Source organism: Eubalaena glacialis, chromosome 9, assembly GCF_028564815.1.
Source record: "Eubalaena glacialis isolate mEubGla1 chromosome 9, mEubGla1.1.hap2.+ XY, whole genome shotgun sequence".
In the NCBI taxonomy this organism is placed as follows: Eukaryota; Metazoa; Chordata; class Mammalia; order Artiodactyla; family Balaenidae; genus Eubalaena; species Eubalaena glacialis.
Genome location: NC_083724.1, coordinates 5792938 through 5809520, shown reverse-complemented (window position 1 = coordinate 5809520; position 16583 = coordinate 5792938). Strand labels below are relative to the sequence as shown.

The 16583-nt window shown below is 48.3% G+C and overlaps 2 protein-coding genes across 5 annotated transcripts in view; one reads left to right on the top strand and one right to left on the bottom strand.

Annotated features, from left to right (window-relative positions):
* Nucleotides 1-16077, top strand: part of PRRT1B (proline rich transmembrane protein 1B) — a 45052-nt gene extending 28975 nt beyond the window's left edge. Inside the window, exons 7-11 of the mRNA XM_061199160.1 lie at nt 9019-9173; nt 10384-10538; nt 10883-13871; nt 14144-14801; nt 14950-16077. The gene's annotated coding sequence lies outside the window, so the exon portion shown is untranslated. The remainder of the gene's footprint in view (nt 1-9018; nt 9174-10383; nt 10539-10882; nt 13872-14143; nt 14802-14949) is intronic.
* RAPGEF1 (Rap guanine nucleotide exchange factor 1) overlaps nt 9179-16583 on the bottom strand; it is a 139814-nt gene continuing 132409 nt past the window's right edge. For all 4 annotated transcript variants that reach the window (XM_061199716.1, XM_061199718.1, XM_061199717.1 and 1 more), the window contains 6 exons: nt 16461-16555; nt 14925-15003; nt 14733-14834; nt 13425-13522; nt 12185-12313; nt 9179-11765 (listed from right to left, as the gene is read on the bottom strand). In XM_061199716.1, coding sequence (XP_061055699.1) covers nt 11615-11765; nt 12185-12313; nt 13425-13522; nt 14733-14834; nt 14925-15003; nt 16461-16555 — 654 coding nt within the window. In that variant the 3' untranslated portion in view covers nt 9179-11614. The remainder of the gene's footprint in view (nt 11766-12184; nt 12314-13424; nt 13523-14732; nt 14835-14924; nt 15004-16460; nt 16556-16583) is intronic.

The following is a 16583-nucleotide window of genomic DNA, read 5'->3' as shown; positions in this document are numbered from 1 at the left end:
GCGCTCCCTGCACACGGGAAATGCTCCCTGCAGAGCAGCAGATAAACGGGAGACGTGGACGTGAGGAATGAGAAACTGATAACCGGCACGATCAGTTTTGGAAACTTCTTTATAAACAGCTTTACTGAGGTGTGATCTACATACCATTCTGAGTATAACATTAAATTTAGTACATTTACAAAGTTGTGTAACTATCGCCATGAACCAGTTTTTAAACAATTCCATCACCCCAAAAGATCCCTCATGACATCTGCAGTCTGTTTCCACTCGCAGGCAACCACCGGTCTGCTCTCCGTCTCTAGATTTGCTTTCTCTGTACATTTCATTTAAACAGAAGCAGGAAATATACCGTCTTTTGCATCTGGCACCCTTCATACCCATGTTTTTGAGGTTCATCCACGTTGTGTGTCAGTTCATTCCTTTTCAGTGCTAACTGGTGTTCCATTGTATGGAAATATGTTTTGTTCATCCTTTGGCCAGTTGGTGGACATCTGGATTATTTCCACTTTTTGGCTATTGTGAATAATACCGCTATGAACGTTGCTTCTACTTTGTTTTTTCCTTTTCTGTTGCTACTCCAGTTAGGCTTCTCATCCCATCTCTTCCTGCCTTGTGTTTTGTCTATACTTTTCTCTCTTCAGGCTTCATTCCACCCCTAGCTCCTAATCTATCTCCAGTTCACTAATTCTGTTTTTTTAAAGATTTATTATTTATTTATTTTATTTATTTTTGGCTGCATCGGGTCTTCGTTGAGGCATGTGGGATCTTCGTTGGCACGCAGGCTCTTCATTGTGGAGCATGGGCGTCTCCCTAGTTGTGGTGCATGTGTTTTCCCTCTCTGGCTGTGGCGTGCAGGCTCCGGGCCGTGTGGGCTCTAGAGTTTGCGGCACGTGGGCTCTAGTTGAGGCGTGCGAGCTCAGTAGTTGTGGCGCGTGGGCTTAGTTGCCCCGCGGCACGTGGGATCTTAGTTCCCCGGCCAGGGATCAAACCCGCGTCCCTTGCATTGCAAGGCGGAGTCTTTACCACTGGACCACCAGGGAAGTCCCAATTTTGTTAAACACATTCACTGAGTTCCTTATATCAGTTAATGCATTTTTTGGTTCTAGAATTTCCGTTTTCCCTTTATTTTCCAATTACTTGCTGAAATTCTCAGTTCTCTCTTACACCTAGACAGAGTATGTGTTGTGCTTTCACAACTACATCTGGTAACTCCAGAATCCCAGCCCCTGCAGGTCTGATTCTGTCCATTGTTTCTGGTCTTCTTCTGTTCATGCTTCTTTGTCCCCTTGTGTTCCTGGTTATTTTTTGTTGTATATGAAAAATTAAATATATTGAGGCCTAGGATGATGTCAACCTCCTCCAGTGAGGCTTTGCATTTGCTCCTGGCAGGTGCCTGGGTGCTAGGAATCCAGACTGAAGCTGGTTTGGTACAGGGCTGTGAGGGCTGGTATACTCGTAGTCACACAGCTGGAAGGTATCTCCTTTGGGGTCTCAAAATATGAATTCTGGACTTTTTTTTTTTTTAAATCTCCCTCTTCTCAGAAGTGCTGCCGAGCTTCTCAGACACCTCTTCTGGAATTGGCAGGAATGTGACCCCAAATGTCAGGCTTCCTCCCTGGATTTCTGTCTCCTCCTGAATCTTGGCCCAGTAATTCTTCCTTCACCTGCCCTCTCTCTGATGAATTCAGGCAGGGATTTAAAAATACTTGGTATAGCTTTCCTAGCAGGATGGCTGGTCTGAATTACCTAGTGTGCCATTCCCAGAAGTGGAAAATTCCTTCTTAAACGTTTTTAGAATAAACTTGTCAAGAACCATATAAAATCCTGTTGGGACTTTCTTTGGAATAGTTTTGAAATATATACATTAATATGGGGGATAACTGACATCTTTAAGAAACTTAATCTTCCTACCCATGAATATGTGTATCTCTCAACTATTAAGGTCTTTATTATTTTTAAATGAAACCTTATTTTTTCATTTAAAAAAATATATAATTTTATTGAGGCATAATTGACATATAGTATTAGTTTCAGGTGTAAGATGTAACGATTGATGTTTATATATATTGCGAATTGATCACCACAATAAACCCAGTTAACGTCCATCATCACATAGTTACAAAAATTTTTTTCTTGTGATGACAACTTTTAATATCTACCCTACGAGCAACTTCCAAATATGCAATGCAGTATTACTAACCATAGTGACTATGCTGTACATGACACCCCCATGACTTATTATATAACTGAGAATCTATACCTTTTGACCCCCTTCACCCATTTCGCCCACCTCTCCTACCTCAGGCAACCACCAGTCTGTTCTCTATACCTGTGAACTGGGTCGTATTTTTTTTTTTTCTCCAGATTCCACATATAAGTGAGACCATATGGTATTTGTCTTTCTTTGGCTTATTTCACATAGCATAATGCCCTCAGGATCATCTTTGCTGTTGCAAATGGCAAAATTTCATTTTTTTCTGGCTGAATAATGTTCTATTGTGTATATATATGCCACATCTTTATCCATTCATCCATCGGTGGACTCTTAGGTTGCTTTCATGGCTTAGCTATAGTAAATAATGCTGCCATGAACATTGGGGTGCCTATAGCTTTTTTTGTTTGTTATGGAAAGATAAAAATGTATCTGCTTTCATAACCCCTCCTACACCCACATATAGCTTTTTAAAATTTAAAAATTTTTAAAATTAATTTTTATTGGACTATGGTTGCTTTACAATGTTGTATTAGCCTCCACTGCACAACAAAGTGAATCAGCCATACACATACAGATATCCCGTCCCTTTTGGACTTCCCTCCCATTTAGGTCACCACAGTGCATTAGGTAGAGTTCCCTGTGCTATACAGTATGTTCCCATCAGTTGTCTATTTCATGCATGGTATCAGTAATGTATATGTGTCAATCCCAGTCTCCCAATTCCTCCCACCCCACCCCTTTCCCCCTTGGTATCCATACATTTGTTCTCGACGTCTGTGTCTCTACTTCTGCTTTGCAAATAAGATCATCTATACCATTTTTCTAGATTCCACATATATATATGTGTTATTATACGATATTTGCTTTTCTCTTTCTGACTTACTTCACTCTGTACGACACTCTCTAGGTCCATCCATGTCTCTACAAATGACCCAATTTCATTCCTTTTTATGGCTGAGTAATATTCCATTGTATATATGTACCACATCTTCTTTATCCATTCCTCTGTCAATGAACATTTAGGTTGCTTCCATGTCCTGGCTATTGTAAATAGTGCTGCTATGAACATTGGGGTGCATGTGTTTTTTTGAATTATGGTTTTCTCTGGGTATATATGCCCAGTAGTGGGATTGCTGGGTCATATGGTAGTTCTATTTTTAGTTTTTTAAGGAACCTCCAGACTGTTTTCCATAGTGGCTGTATCAATTTACATTCCCACCAGCAGTGTATGAGGGTTCCCTTTTCTCTGGTATTTACTGTTGGTAGATTTTTTGATGATGGCCATTCTGACTGGTGCAAGGTGATACCTCATTGTAGTTTTGATTTGCATTTCTCTAATAGTGATGTTGAGCATCTTTTCATATGTTTGTTGGCAATCTGTAATGTCTTCTTTGGGGAAATGTCTATTTAGGTCTTCTGCCCATTTTTTGATTTGGTTGGTTGTTTTTTTGATATTGAGCTGTATGAGCTGCTTGTATATTTTGGATAACCCTTTGTCAGTTGCTTCGTTTGCAAATATTTTCTCCCATTCTGAGGGTTGTCTTTTCGTCTTGTTTATGGTTTCCTTTGCTGTGCAAAAGCTTTTAAGTTTAACTAGGTCCCATTTGTTTAAATTTTCATTACTCTAGGAGATGCGTCAAAAAAGATGTTGCTGTGATTTTTGTCAAAGAGTGTTCTGCCTATGTTTTCCTATAAGAGTTTTATAGTGTCTGGGCTTACATTTAGGTCTTTAATCCATTCTGAGTATATTTTTGTGTATGGTGTTAGGGAGTGTTCTAATTTCATTCTTTTACATGTAGCATCCAGTTTTCCCAGCACCACTTACATATAGCTTTTTAAGTTTGTGTTTTTGTTTCCTTCAGATAAATACCTAGAAGTAGAATCGATGGTTCATACAGTAGTTCTATTTTTAATTTTTTCAGGAATCTCCATACTGTTTTCCATAGTAGCCGCACCAATTTACATTCCCACCAACAGTGCACAAGGATTCCCTTTTTTCCACCTCCTCATCAATACTTGTTATTTCTTTTCATTTTGATGATAGCCATTCTAACAGGTGTGGGGTGATATCTCATTGTGGTTTTGATTTGCATTTCCCTGATGATGAGTGATGTTAAGCATCTTTTCATGTATCTGTTGGCCATCTGTATGTCTTCATTAGAAAAATGTTCAGATCTCCTGCCCATTTTCGAAAAGTACTTTTTTTTTGCTATTGAATTGTATGAGTTTTTTCATGTATTTTGGATATCAATCCCTTATTAAGGTACATGATTTGCAGATATTTTCTCCCATTTGATAGGTTGTCAATTCATTTTGTTGATGGTTTCTTTTGTGTGCAGAAACTACTTTGTTGTAGTCCCAACTTGTATTGTTTTGCTTTTGTTGCCTTTGCTTTTGGCTTCAAATCTAAAAAATCGTTGTCAAGACTGATGTCAAAGAGCTTTCTGCCTGTGTTTTCTTTCAGGAGCTTTATGGTTTCAGGTCTTACATTCAAGTCTTTAATCCATTTTGAGTTAATTTTTTGGGTATGGTGTAAGATAGTGGTTTTCCCAACACCATTTATTGAAGAGACTGTCCTTTCCCCATTGTGTATTCTTGGCTCCTTTGCCATAAATTGATGATATATGTGTTGATCTACTTCTGGGGTCTCTCTTCTGTTCCGTTGATCTATGTGTCTGTTTTTATGCCAATACCATACTGTTTTGATTACTATAGCTTTATAATATAGTTTGATACCAGGGAGCATGATGGCTCCAGCTTTGTTCTTCTCTCTCAAGATTGCTTTGGCTATTCAAGGTCTTTTGTGGTTCCACACAAATCTTAGGATTGTTTCTCCTATTTCTGTGTAAAATGCCATTGGAATTTTAATAGGAATTGCATTGAATCTGTAGATTGCTTTGGGTAGTATGGACATTTTAACGTTAGTTTTTCCAATCCATGAGCACAGAATATCTTTCCATTTATTTGTCTTCTTCAATTTCTCTCACTAATGTCTTAAAATTTTTAGTGTACAGGTCATTCACCTCCTTGGTTAAATTTATTCCTAGGCATTCTCTTCTTTTTGATGCAATTGTAAATTGTATATTATAAATGAGATGGTTTTCTTTTTTTTAAAATTCATTAATTTTTGGCTGCGTTGGGTCTTCGTTGCTGCGGGTGGGCTTTCTCTAGCTGCAGCGAGCGGGGGCTACTCTTCGTTGCAGTGCGTGGGCTTCTCATTGCGGTGGCTTCTCTTGTTGCAGAGCACAGGCTCTAGGCACGCGGGCTTCAGTAGTTGTGGCACACGGGCTCAGTAGTTGTGGCTCGCGGGCTCTAGAGTAGTTGTGTTGCACGGGCTTAGTTGCTCCACGGCATGTGGGATCTTCCGGGACCAGGGATCGAACCCATGTCCCCTGCATTGGCAGGCGGATTCTTAACCACTGCACCACCAGGGAAGTCCCTTAATTTCTTATAATTCACTATTAGTGTATAGATACATAACATTTTTGTACATCGATTTTGCATTCTGCAACTTTACTGAATTTGTTTATTAGTTCTAACAGTTTTTGATGGAGTGAAGTGTTGTCTATATATAATATCATGTCATCTACAAATAGTTTTATATCTTCCTTTTCAATTTGAATGCCTTTTGTTTCTTTTTCTTGCCTAACTGCTCTGGCTAGGATTTCTAATACTTATGTTGAATAAAAGTTGTGACAGTGGGCATCCTTGTCTTGTCCTGATCTGTTTTTTTCCGGCTGCGCTGTGTGGCTTGCGGGATCTTAGTTCCCTGACCAAGGATTAAACCCCTGCCACAGCAGTGAAAGCACTGAGTCCTAACCACTGGACTGCCAGGGAATTTATTTATTTATTTATTTATTCCAGTGTCTGTCTTGTTCTGATCTTTAAGGAAAAGCTTTCAGCTTTTCACCACTATGATGTTAGCTGTGGGCTTGTTATATATGACTTTTATTATGTTGAGGTATGTTCCCTCTATATCCATTTTGTTGCGAGATTTTTGTCATAAATGATGTTGAATTTTATCAAATGCTTTTACAGTATCTATTGAGATGGTCTTTTGGTATTTATCCTTCATTTTGTTAATGTGGTGTATCACATTGATTTGCAGATGTTGACCCATCCTTGCATCTCTGGAGTAGATCCAACTTGCTAATGCTGTATGATCCTTTTAGTGTATTGTTGAATTTTGTTTGCTAATGTTTTTTTGTTGAGGATTTTTGCATCTATGTTCCTCAGGGATACTGGCCTGTAGTTTTCTTTTCTTGTGGCATTCTCATGTGTTTTTGGTGACAGGGTAATGCTGGCCTTGTTTTAAAAAAAAAAAAATGAGTTTGGAAGTGTTCTCTCCTCTTCTAGTTTTTGGAAGAGTTTGAGAAGGACTGATATTACTTCTTCTTTGAATGTTTGGTAGAATTCACCAGTGAGGCCATCTGGTCCCAGACTTTTGTTTGTTGAGAGGTTTTTGATTACTGATTCAATCTCCTTACTAGTAATCGGTCTGTTCAGATTTTTTTCATGATTCAGTGTTGGTAGGTTGTATGTGTCTAGGTATTTATCTGTGTCTTCTAGGTTTTTATCTGTGTCTTCTAGGTTGTCAAATTTGTTGACATATAATTGTTCACAGAAGTCTCTTAGGAGCCTCTGTAGTTCTGTGGTATCAGTTGTAATAGCTCCTCTTTCATTTCTGATTTCGAGTACTCTCTTTTTTTCTTGGTGAGCTTAGCTAAAGGTTTGTCCATTTTGTTTATCTTTTCAAAGAACCAGCTCTTTCCTTGATCTTTTCTATTGTCTTTTTAGTCTGTATTTTATTTCCCCTCTAATCTTTTATTTCCTTCCTTCTACTAACTTTGAGTTTCATTTGTTCTAGTTCCTTGAAATTTAAAGTTAGAGTGTTTATTTGAGCTTTTTATTTCTTGATTTAGGTGTTTATTATTATGAATTTCCCTTTTAGAACTGCTCTTGCTGCATCCCGTAAGTTTTGATATGTTGTATTTCCATTTTCATTTGTCTTAATGTATTTTTTATTTTCTTCTTTGACCTATTAGTTGCTCAGTAGTATATTGTTTAATCTCCATCTATTTTTGGATCTTCCCATTTTCTTGTAATTTCTAGTTTCATACCATTGTGACTGGCAAAGATGCTTGATACGATTTCAATCTTCGTACATTTACAATGACCTGTGGCCTAACATGTTACTTATGCTGGAGCGTGTTCCATGTGCTCTTAGAAGAATGTATTCTGTTGCTTTTGGATGGAATGCTCTGTATGTATCTTTAAGTCCCATCTGGTCTAATGTGTTTAAGGCCAATGTTTGCTTATTGATTTTCTGTCTGGATGATCTATCCATTGATGTAAGTGGGGTATTAAAGTTCCCTACTATTACTGTATTGCTGTTTATTCTCCCTTTAAGTCTGTTACTATTTGCTTCGTATATTTAGGTTACTCCTATTTGGGTGCGTAAATATTTACAAATGTTATATTCTCTTGCTAGATTACCCTTTTTCCTATAAGGTCTTATACATCTCTTATTGGGTTTATTCCTAGTACCTTAAGAATTGTGATGTTAGTATAAACTGGATATTTTAAGAATTATGTTTTCTAGTAGTTCGTTGTCAACTACTGTGATTTTCTCACTAATCTCTTAATTTTCTTTTCTTGTTGCATTGGCTAGTATCTCCAGTACAACAATGAAAGACAAGGTGACAGTGGGATCCTTACCTTGTTCTATTTTAAAGGAACTTCTTTAAATATTTCACCATTAAGTATAACGTTTGCATAGGATTTTAGAAAGTAACATTTATTAGATTAAGGAAGTTTTTGATTTCTACTTACCTAAGACTGTTAGTTATTTTTTAAATTAAAATTATGAATGGGTGTTTTAATTTTTTAACAGTGGTCTTTCTGACTACTGAGGTGATTATATGGTGTTCTTCCTTTAATCTGTTAATGTAGTTTATTCAGGAGAGGCTAGGCCACGTTGTGAAAACTTACAAGCCCTGAAATCTCAGCAGCTTATTAGTAAGCCCAAATTCATTTTTCATTCGTGTAAAGCCCAGTGTGGAACAGTGGGAGGAGTCCCTGACTGGGTTCCCTCCAGTTAGGGCTCTGCCATCTCAACACCTGGAATCTAAGTATGCCATGGTGGAGAAAGTGCACATGGAGGTGGCACACCTGTTCTCAGTTCCCCAGGAAGGAAAGGTGTACCAGGTGGGAATGCCCAAATAAGGGTCTAAGAAAAGGGATCAAGTACTATCATCACACCATCTTTGCATTTGAGGATGTGCCCAATGTGGAGTCTTGATTTTTACGTTATCATCACTGGTTTGGGGTTGCTAAGATTATAATTTTTGCATCAGTAATTAATTTTGCCTATAATTTTCTTTCTTGTCCTTGTCTGGATTTGGTGTCAAGGTTATATTCCACTCATAAAACAAGTTGAGAAGTGTTTCCCTTCTTCTGTTCTCAGGGGCATTCGCCTAAGGCTGAAGCTACCTGTTTGTTTAGCATAAATTACCTGTTAAGCCCGTCTGGACCTGATGTTTGTGAGTGGATTTCAAATCCAACTTAATTTCTTTAATGTTAAGTACCTCTTCTTTGTAGTACTTATTATAGTTGTAGTATTTCACTTGTATGATTTTTAAATTAAGAGGATTCAGTGAGGTAAAGCTGCCTGCAAAGTGCTTGGTGCTCAATATATGCTAAGTAACAATAGTGGTGACAGCTCACCAGATACTGTTCCAGGTATAACTTGCTGAGCCTTCACAGACTGTATAAGGTAGAGCTGTCATTACCCCCACTTCCAGATGGAGAAACTGGGGAACAGAGAAGGGACCACAGAGATGGGGACAAAAGACCCCCCCAACACCCCCTGCACCTGCCCGGCGCCCAGCCCACGAGGAGGTCACAGAAAGGAGACAGCTCAGTTGTCACTTTGACACACGCGGCATGTGGTACACAGGTGGCCACAGCTTTCATCTGTGTTTATTTTCCTTTCATATAAAAGTTACAGGTTTGAAATGTCTGCAGGAAGATGCCACCATCAGCCAGGTTAGTCGGGGATATATTACAATGTAACACTGGGGAGGCGCGGGGCCGTGGGAGGGAGGCGCTGCTCAGAATCGGGGTTTAATTCAGCCCTGGCGCGTGCCTGCCCTTGCCCTGATCCACCCACACCTGCAGGTGAGAACTGCCTCTGCAGGGAACGAATCCTCCCGAGGGTGTCTTTGTCGTAAAGACTGATTCGTACACCTGATCTGGCCCCTGAGACAGACAAACCACAGCCAGGCTGGCAACTCCCAGAGCCAGAATGTCTCAATGAGGTCAAAGTGGGGAAGCCTGTCAGCCAATAAGTTAAAACACACATTGCACCTGCTGTCCTCATGCAGGGTCACCTGGCCACGCCGGCCCCCCTGTCCACCTGCACTGCCTGCCCAGTGCCTCGGCTCAGAGCCGGGGCTCCCAGCAAGGAGGGGAGGTGTGGGTGCAGGGTCTGTTCTGAATTGAGGGACGGTGAAGCCCCCGAGCCCCGTCCAGCTCGCGGCTGGGACGCTGAGCCCGAAGCGCGGCGTCGGCAGTTGCCCGCCTATGGAGGGAGGCCCCAGGGAACCGCAGTCCACACAGCCCATGGGCCCTGAGCACACGGCGGCTGCACACCGCAGCAGCAGCAGCGCAGGGCCAGGCCAGGAGGAAGGTGGGAAGGAGGGAAAGACTGAAATGAGAGGACTTAAAAAAGCGGGAACAAACTAAAACCCAACCCCACACACAATATTGTTCATAACCAGCGACTCTATACACACACTCTTTTTAAATAATAAAGTGACGCGTTCCGCCCGCTGCCGCAGGATCGCTGCCTGAGGGGTCGTAACTGACATTTCACAGATTCCTCCCCTCTGTGCACAGGACAAACAAACAGCTTCTTGATAAAAGCTGTTCAAAGACCCATGAAGGACTCAAAGTGACGTGGCTGTTTCTTTAAACAGTTAACAGATGTTGCTTTCTACTTTTCTTCTGTTTTGTTTAAACTGGGCTAAGCCCGGGTTGAGCCTGGTGTTCGCCTGCCCAAGTCCCAAACCCAGGAGAAGTGAGCTCTCAATTATGTAAAACGAACGAAACAGGAGGCGGGCGGCCTGGGGGCAGCAGTCCGGATTCTGATGGCAGCCTGCCCGCAGGCCCACGTCTGGCTGGCACGGAGGCCAGTGGGTGTGGAGAGCCCCTGCAGACCTCACCTCAGATTGTCAACCTCAGCAGCGGGAGTGGTTCTGAAGGAGGAGGATGGAAAGAGCACCTGCTCCTGAAGACGCTGCGCCTCGCTGCCGTGTGGCAGGTGAGCCGTGGCCGCCAACCCCAGGGGGCGCCTCTGCGCCAGGCCCCTGGCCTCGCAGGGACACCCTGTCCTTCCCACGGGAGAGCCGGTCAGGCTGGCAGAAGGTCTGATGAGCAAAGAGGAGCCCCTTTGGGCCCACCAGGCTCAGCGCAAGGGAGGAGGGGAGCCCGCAGGGCGGGACGGATAGGAGATGGAGTTTAAGGCACACGGCAAGCGACAGAGGAGGGGGCTCCCGACAGAAATGCCCCTCCCCTCTCCCCTCTCTCTGGATTAACTCACCAAGAGCTACTGGCCCCAGCTCAGATAAAGTGTGTTTCTTGGATGGTCAAGTCCTTCCTTTCCAGCTGCTGCTTTCCCAGCTCCCACGGTGCCAGAGGATGGCGAGGGCCGGTGGGACGGGGCGGAGGAAGTGAAGGGGCGAAACCATGACAGCCACGGCTGCTGCTCGTGACCCAGCAAGGGCGGGCCAGTACCGCGACAGGAGCACCAGCCCCAGGGCTGCTGAAAGGCCACCTGCTGTACCCTTCTGGGCCAGGTGAGAAGCTCACACCATCCTCCACTTAAAAAGTAGGACATGGAAAGTGAAAGGAGTCTTCCCTGGGTCTCCTCTACTTTCTGCCCACCCAACTGAAGGTCACGGGGAGAGCAGCCCCCGCCCCGAGGGTCCTGGGGCCTCTCCTCATCTGTCATTTCAGGAGATTCGGAAGATTCCCACCCTCCTGGGCTGCTGCTGAAGTTCCTGCACTGCTCCCAGGCTTGGGGGGAGGGGGGAGGGGGGAGAGGGAGAGCGGAAGACAGAGCAAAAGCAGAAACCAAAACCAAACCCAACCCCCAGTTCACAAATCAGCAGTGAGACCGCCCGCTGGCTCCCCCGGGCCGGGGGTCTGCTCCTGCGGAGGAGGGGCAGGAAGCTGCTGCAGCTCCGGACGCCTGCCCGGCACAGCAGCGGCCTGGATGGGCCCGGTGGCTCTGAGGCCAGGACACGTGCCACCGCCACGTAACAGGTCCAAAGTCCCTTCCGGCCTCGGAGCGGCCCTCTGAGCCTCTCGAGTTCTCCTCGCTTGCGGCACCTGCTCCTAGGTCTTCTCTTCCCGGTCTGTTTTCCTCCGTGTTATGTTCCTGGGTTTGATTTTCAGAGAGAGTTCCCATAGCGCCTCCTCGGCCAGGTGGTCACTGAAGTCGTTGAAGAAATTTATGATGTCGTCGTTTCTCCGGATGTCATAATGCCTGGTAGAGGGAGGAAGGTGGCCAGTGAGAGCCAGTGTGGGCCAAACAGCCCCAAGACCCCTTGGAGGTGCCACGTGTGCCGCCCCAGCAGACTCACGGGGCAGGGGCGCCCACGTGTGACGCTGGCGCTCAGAGCGTGAGCTGCACCCCAGAGCTGTGCTCTGCTCTGTGCAAGGGCTCCCGGAGCAGCACCCTGCAGCCAGGCTCCCCTCTGCACGAGGTCCCAGGGAGACCCCACTGCGCTGGAGTCAGGAGGGCCAGGGCTCGCGAGCCTCCCCGCACGGGATCGCGGAGGACAAGCTGGCGGCCAGCTCTGGGTGCAGGCCCTGTGCCACGCTGGAAGGAGCAGCTGTTGGATCCCCGTGGGTCTCTGCTCAGTGCACCCTGCCCGCCCGGTCCCTCAGGGCGGCAGCACTCACGCCTGCTGGAAGCACCGCATGCTGTCCAGGATGTTGAACTGCTGCCACCGTTTGGAAAAATTCACCTTCCCGTCAATATAGTCTGGGTTTCCCAGGTGAACGAAGGTGAGGTCCTGCAGGATGAGCCCCCTGGGAGGACGGAGAAGCAGGTTAGACTCTGGAGGGTGACCTGGCAGGTAGTCGGTTGATGGGCGAGCCGGAGCCCGAGCAGCTGCCAAACCCACAAGCGCGTCTGCGGGGAGGGGAGGCGCGAATTCCTGAGTCAGGTTCTGGTCTCCGGAAAGCGGGCTCAGGCCCACTTGCTACGGAGCCTCTTCAACAGCCATCCCAGCCCAGCAGAGCTCTGGTACAAGTAACAGATGAACAGGAAAGAATGACACCACTCTGAACTTGAGTGGCGGGGTGGGGGGGGTCACACGCTGTCATCAAACAGGGCGCGAAGCCCCGTGGCGAGTGGGGGCGGTTCTTGCACAGGGAGAGCCCAGCCCGAGGGGCACAGCCACGCCCACCCAAGCAGCCCGGCTGGGGAAGGGTGGTGTGCTCGGCCAGGGTAGGAAGGCTAGGAAGCACGGCAGGGCCATCGGCTGCAAGATCTACACTTCGGAGCGTGGAGGCCAGGGGCGTGCCGCTGCACACTCAGCCCGGGACAGCGCTGTCTCCTGTCTCTCTTGGAGATTCCCACCGTCCACTAGCATATTAAGGGGTCCGGTGAGTCCCGCACAAAACTGTTTAGCTTCAGTTTTTTCTGTTATTTCCCAAGCTTACGTGACATGGGATTCTTTTTGGTGAGATACCTATTTAGTCCGTGGCCCACACTTGGGGAAACACTCCCTGAGCTGCCTCACGCCAAGTACTCTCAGGGTTCCTGGGGTGACCGGAGGGCCCTCCGGTGGTTGTGATGTGCAGCTAAGCTTGAGGACAGCTGGACTATAGCACGCTGCCGCTGGCGGGGGAAGAGAGGTGCTGCACGGCTGTCCACACGTGCGCCTAAACAAGCCCACTGGCAGATGGGGGAAGAAAGGAGGAGGAGCAGGACTGGGAGCGGGGAGACTGAACCATTTTCACTGGACCCCTCTTTCATTGAAATTGTTTAACAAGGAGCATGTTTTATTTTTAAAGTTCAAATAGAAGCACAAACGTCTAGGTTGGAAACCTTTAAGGGAGCGCTTCTCTAGGGGGGGCCCACTGTATCTTCCCCAGAGCACACGAGGGGCAAACCCAGTTGGGAGGCTGTACTCACAGGTATGGGATGCACGGCGGCTCCACCTCCGAGAGGGCGGCCCGGTAGGCGCGGAAGGAGGACGAGCTGTCAATCAGCGTGCAGTACTCCGCCAGGCCCTGGCAGGAGGGATGCACAGTCCCTGAGCACGGCACCAACGCTGGGGCACCGAGCCCCGGCCCCTCCCCCCCCCACCAACCCAGAGCCAGACCCCGCCCTGCCCCAGCCGCAGGCAGGCCAGGCCTTCCGTGGGTAAGTGGCCCATGGGGCCGCGGTGCCAACAAAGAACCGCGTCTCTGAGCAGCCAGCGCCCCGTGTGCTGGACCTCAAGCTGGGCTCCTGCTTGGCTGTGCTCAGCGCTGCAGCCCGCCTGAACCTCAAAAGCACACACTGGACCATGTCACTCCCGGCCCCGAGCCTGCCTTTGCACCTCACCGCCCTCAAGGCAGAGTCCACCAGGGATGGCGGGTGAGCTCGCTGCTCCTGCACGCAGCGTGGGTGGGGTTTTTGCCTGTCCTGCCCCTTTGCCTGTTATGTGCCTCTCGCCTTGATGTGTCACCTCCTCCAGGAAGCCTTCCCTGCCTCCTCAGGGCCTGTTATGTGTTCCTGGAGCAGCTGGTGTGAATGTCCCATTTCTCCATACACCACTGTCTCATAACTGTCCCTTTATGTTGCCCCGTGAGACGACCCCCAGGTAGCCCAGGCGACACTCAGCCCTGTGGGCTTTGTCTCTCTTCCAGGAACAGCACCCACACAAAGATAAAGGTCCAATTCCTTACCAGGTCCCCCAAGACCCCTGTGATGCAGAGCCATTCTCCCCAGTGATGTGGCCACGCTGGCCTCTGTCCCCTCTGATGGGAACTGCCCTCCCTTCCCAGGAAGCTCCTATTTGGGTCATGGTGTGATCGACATCTCCTTAGGGGGCATCCCTGACCCCCAGGCTGGCCCAGACTCCTCGTTCACATGCTTGCTCAGCACCCCATCCCCATCCTTCTCCCTGTAGTACCTGCCCTGAAGAGCTCCCCCTAATAACGGGTCTAGCCTGTTCAGAGTACATCCCAATGCCTAGTGCGGCCCGCACCCAAAGGAGCCCCTCTAGAAGCCTGGGTCGAGGGCAGGAAGCAGAAGGTGAAGCTGGGACCCAGGCACGGTTCTGCGGTACAGGCATCAGGACGTGACGTGACGTGACAACCCCGGCACTCGCTAACACCAAGCCCTGCAGGGCCCAGTGACTGGAGATTAGAGACAGGAAACTAGGGCAGGGCGGGGCAGAGCACATCCCACCACAGCCAGGCCTCGCGTCCCACAGCTGCCCTCCCGGCCGCCCACCTCTGAGGTCTGCTTCTGCCACTCCAGCCTGCGGATGGGGGCCGAGTCCAGCGCCGAGAGGATGGCCAGGTAGGAGTTGAAGTTGTTCAGCTTCCGTAAGTGCTGCAGAGAGAGGGTGCGGGCAGGGATGGGCGGGTGGGTGGGCAGGCAGGGGCTCCTGTGGCAGGCTCTGGGGAGGGTACCCACAGTTACCTTCATGATCTTGATGAACTTCAAGAGCAGCCGTTCCCTGTCTTGGGCCTTTTCCTGTAACATGATGATTGACCGGACCCTGCACGGACCAAGGGGAGAAAGAGACAGTTGAGCTGACCCGTCTCTCTTCAGACCTCTGGCTGGTCCTGGTGGCAATGGGACGGGGGCACCTGCACCAGCTGGCCAGGAGCCCGTGCCTATGGAGTGCCCCGGGCTCACGAGGCACCAGGTGTACCCCTGTCTCTGCTCTGAAGGAGCTCATGGCACCCCAGGGATAGGTAAGAGGCCACAGAGAGATCCAGTGGCTGGGACCTCTGACTGTGTGGATGGACGCTCTCCCGGCGAGCGCTGACCCTGAGCACCACGGCGGCTGGAAACGCTCAGTGAGTGGCCTCAGGATTAGCTCAGAGACGAGTGGGCGTATGGGCTAAGAGGCCACCTTGCTGGCCATGAGGGAGGGCACCTCTCAGAAACTTAGCAGCAACCAAAGCCAAAGGCCAGCCTTGCACGAGGACCTCATGGTGGCCTCGACCCCCTGTGCTTTCACAGGGGCCACCGCCCGTCACCCAGAGGACGTGCCCCTCTTCTGACCCATTAAAGGGCACCGGCACCGAGTCCACCTTGAGCACCGAGGCTCTGAAGGGGCTCCACCCGCATCTCCTCCTAGGCAGGCCCCAGGGGGGTGTCTGGAGCCCCCGGGCCCAGCAAGGGGCGGGGCTGGAGGCCATGCTCAGGGCTGCACGGCTTGCCTGCCCTGGAAACCACCTCGTCCTCTGCCGGGCTGCTACGCTGAGCGCGTGTTGCTGACGAGCGAAGCGCTTCCTGTGGTGCAGAGAGAAGCAGCGCACGTGGGAGAGGACCCAATTCTCCCTCCAAAGGGCAAAGGGCAAAGGGCAAAGGGCAGTCCTCAGAGCACTTGAAACACAGACGTTTCCCTGGTGGTGGGGATGGATTGTGTGTGTGTCCGGGGGTCGGTATGAGACTGCTTGGCCGCCACACCCAACCATCCTCTACTGAGGCCGAGAGGCCGTGGACACCCTTGAGTCGCATCTTTCAGAGTCAACAGTTCTGCTGTATGTTACAACATAAGTGCACTTTTGGGCTTCACTTTGCTTTAAGAATTGAAGGCTAAATAAAAGTGTTAGTACAGCCACTCCCTTGCTCTACTTCTCTTTCAGGCAGAGTCAGTGTGAGGCTCAGTCCTGAGGCCACCTGGCAGTGGGGAGGCTGGCAACGGCCAGTGCAGGATGGCAAGTTTAACACCTGCTCCCCTGCCGCCAGCGATGGCAGACACTACTAATAAATCCTGGCTGAGTCCTCCTCAACCCGCCCGCCAGGTGGCCCCTTCCAACGTGCAAGGACGCCCTGTCCTGTCCCTGCTCTTGTCCTGTCTCTGGTTCACAACGAATGCCCACAGGGCCCCAGACGGAGCTGGGAGGAACGAAAGGGCACCTCTTTCTCCTTGCCGTGGGCGCTCTCTGCGAAGGACACACAGGCCCCCATCCAGAAGTGCTTTGCACTGAGGCCCCTTCTTACCAGTAGGACATGTTGTTGAAGTGCTCCGTGAACTGGGTCAAGTTGGGGCTCTTCTCCTCGTTCTGCTCTTTTGCCCAAAGCAAAACCTCAGGAATCTGAAAAAGCAGGTAGACCGGATAGAGC